The 2,589-nt window shown below is 66.3% G+C and overlaps 2 protein-coding genes and 2 non-coding genes across 4 annotated transcripts in view; 3 read left to right on the top strand and 1 right to left on the bottom strand.

Moving 5' to 3' along the window:
- The window catches only part of NOP56 (NOP56 ribonucleoprotein), a 5,664-nt gene extending 3,844 nt beyond the window's left edge, over window positions 1–1,820 (top strand). Inside the window, exons 9-11 of the mRNA XM_085318053.1 lie at window positions 145–271; window positions 467–601; window positions 1,152–1,820. Of these exons, the coding sequence (XP_085174179.1) occupies window positions 145–271; window positions 467–601; window positions 1,152–1,352 (463 nt within the window). The 3' untranslated portion in view covers window positions 1,353–1,820. The remainder of the gene's footprint in view (window positions 1–144; window positions 272–466; window positions 602–1,151) is intronic.
- On the top strand, window positions 4–74 carry LOC146588410 (small nucleolar RNA SNORD56). Its single transcript, XR_014897426.1, has one exon. It is a non-coding gene; the product is annotated as a small nucleolar RNA SNORD56 (small nucleolar RNA).
- LOC146588411 (small nucleolar RNA SNORD57) lies at window positions 315–384 on the top strand. The gene has a single exon (XR_014897425.1). It is a non-coding gene; the product is annotated as a small nucleolar RNA SNORD57 (small nucleolar RNA).
- Window positions 1,821–2,071: 251 nt separating the features above from the next.
- Window positions 2,072–2,589, bottom strand: part of IDH3B (isocitrate dehydrogenase (NAD(+)) 3 non-catalytic subunit beta) — a 10,498-nt gene continuing 9,980 nt past the window's right edge. Inside the window, exon 11 of the mRNA XM_085318054.1 lies at window positions 2,072–2,274. Coding sequence (XP_085174180.1) covers window positions 2,197–2,274 — 78 coding nt within the window. The 3' untranslated portion in view covers window positions 2,072–2,196. The remainder of the gene's footprint in view (window positions 2,275–2,589) is intronic.

The following is a 2,589-nucleotide window of genomic DNA, read 5'->3' on the forward strand; positions in this document are numbered from 1 at the left end:
CTTCTGCTGTGATGGGAATATTTTTCGTCAACAGCATTTCACTGAGTGAATGGTGACTCCTGCGAGCTGAGCAGAGCGCTGGGGCCGGGGGAGGCGGGGGGCGGGCTGGGGCAGGGCTGAGCGGCGCTGAGCCCGTCCCGTCTCTGCAGAGGTGCCCACGAGCGTCTTTGGGGACAAGCTCCGGGAGCAGGTGGAGGAGCGGCTGGCCTTCTACGAGACCGGGGAGCCGCCGCGCAAGAACCTGGAGGTCATGAAGGAGGCCATGGTGGAGGTGAGGTGGGCCGGGCGGGGCGGCCGGGCTGCGGCTCCGCTGTCGGGCGTGATGTGAATTTGCCATCCTGACCCACCGGTGGAGGCAAAAAACTGATTTAATGAGGCTGATCCGACGGGCGCCGTTGGGACGGGCAGAGCGGGTTGGGTGGCACCTTCCGCAGTGCTGAGGGAGCTGCCTGTGCCCCTTGGGCAGGCCAGCGAGGTGGTGGCTGAAGTCAAGAAGAAGCAGGAGAAGAAAGAGAAGAAGAAGAAGAAGCGGGAGAAGCGGCGGCTGGAGGCGCTGGCGGCGGCTGCGGAGGAGATGGAGAACTCGGTGCTGGAGCCGGAGGTGAAGGCAGGGGGCACGCGGGGTGGGAGCCGCAGTGCGACGGGGTGGCCGCATGCAGCCTCGGTCCGTGGTGCTTTGGATGGCAGCGACGGAGGCAAAGCGGCGGTTCTGGGGCTGGCGCTGTTCCCGCTTTTCCTGCAGCGGGGGCCGGTCCTGGGGCTCGCTGTCAGCCTGTCACAGGTGAACGCCCGGTGTCTGACGTTCAGCCGTGGCGAGGCAGGATCAGCCTTGGTGCCTCCCTGCTCCTGGGGTGACCCTGGTCCAGGGTCGAGGCGGGCAGAGGGAAGGATCGAGGCTGGAGAGCCGCTGCGTGGCAGGAGCCGCGTGGGCACCTGGAGCCCGGCYGAGCCCCGCGACTCTGCCTGCCTTTGGGTGCTGCGTGGTTGCAGTCTCTGGGCCTCCCTGCTCCAGGCCTAACAACGCAGCCGGTTCTGAGCTGTGACCCCGAGCTGCTCCACGCGTGGCCCCGGCAGCCCCAGCCCGGTCAGCACAGCGCGCGGACTTGGCCCCTCCCGGCGTTTGGCTCTCACTGGCTCCCCTTTCCCTTCAGGAAAATGAGACAGAGCCCAAGAAAAAGAAGAAGAAAAAGAAGCAGCAGCTGGAGGCTGCATCAGAGCCAGAAGAGAATGGGCTGGAGGACGAGGCCTTGCCCAAGAAGAAAAGGAAACTAGCAGGAGAGACTGTTCAGCTGGACAAAAAGAAGAAGAAAAAGGCCAAGGATTTGGAGGAGGAGGAGGAGGAGGAGGATTAGGGAAGTGAGGAGGAGCTGGAGCAGGGCCGGTGCGTAGCAGTGCGAACTCACACGGGTTGGTGGTTCGCTCAGCACGGCTTTGTACATGACCCATCTGCTGGTGTCCAGCRTTTCACGGCAGCTGCATGTCCTAGAGTGTCACTCAGCGGGGCGGCCCCCATTAAATCCGTTCTGGTACCTCGTGTCCTGGGTGCGTTCGTTTGCCCCATGACCAGGCCCAGCCACGTTCCAGTGCTCGAGCTTTGTTGCACCCCTGACGCAGCGTTGGCCCGCAGCGCTGCCGCCGGGGCCCGTCCACGAGGAGGGGGCTGGGGGTGCGGCGGTGCCATGGGCTCTGGGCCAACTACCCCTGTGCCATGCCCAGCGCCCACGCGGTGCGGCGGAGCCCTAGACCCTGCTGGGAGCGGGACGGGGCGAGGACGTAGCTCACAGCGTGGCTGAACCTCAATAAACGGTTGAGGCTGGTGATGCTCCTGTTCTGTGTTTTGCTGCAGCAGGTGTGGGTAAAAGCACGTGAAGGCGCCTGAGGGAGGGGGCTGGCTGCCACAAGGCCCCGGTTTTGCGTGAGTGGGGGGTCCCCCTGCCCCGGGAGGATCAGGATGGGGCAGGCAGGCCCGGGGGGGGCTGTGCCGCTCCTGGAGAGCCGGCTGTGAGGGGGGCTGAGCCGGCAGGAGCTCCCCCTCCCCGTTTCTGTTTGAAGTACTCACGCAGAAACCCTGTGGGGCGGTAGAGGCTGCTTTATTACACGTGCGGGTGGGCTCGGTGCAGCAGCGCTGCTGAAAGCAATAAATTACCGTTGCAGGCAAAGCGAGCGCGCCCGGCCGCCGAGCGGCAGACTCGGGCCTTAGGCATCCAGGGCAGCTATCACAGCTTGGGTGAAATCCAGGGACGTGGCGTAGCCCCCCATGTCCGCTGTGCGCACCTGCAACAAGAGGGGAGCGTTAGCTGGGTGGGACGGCGGCCCCTGCGGCAGGGCCTGGCCCGGGGGGGGCTGGACGGTGCCGTTGGGGGGGGGGTCAGCAGGACCGACCCCTGAGGGCGGTCCAGGCCCCCGCGCCGGCGTCCCCGGGCCCCAGGAAGGCGGCAGAGCAGAGCTGGGCCCGGCCATCCTGTGGGAGCAGGCTGGGGGAGGACGACTCTCATCAAGCTGCTGCTCCAGGCTGCGGGGAGGCTCAAGGGGGTCCCTGGGAGGAGGCTGGGGACGATGCCCAGGGCTGTGCGGGCCAGGCTGGGGTGT

The sequence above is a fragment of the Rhea americana genome, unplaced genomic scaffold, assembly GCF_003343005.1.
Source record: "Rhea americana isolate MKP2758 unplaced genomic scaffold, rheAme1 scaffold_515, whole genome shotgun sequence".
NCBI classification, from domain to species: Eukaryota; Metazoa; Chordata; class Aves; order Rheiformes; family Rheidae; genus Rhea; species Rhea americana.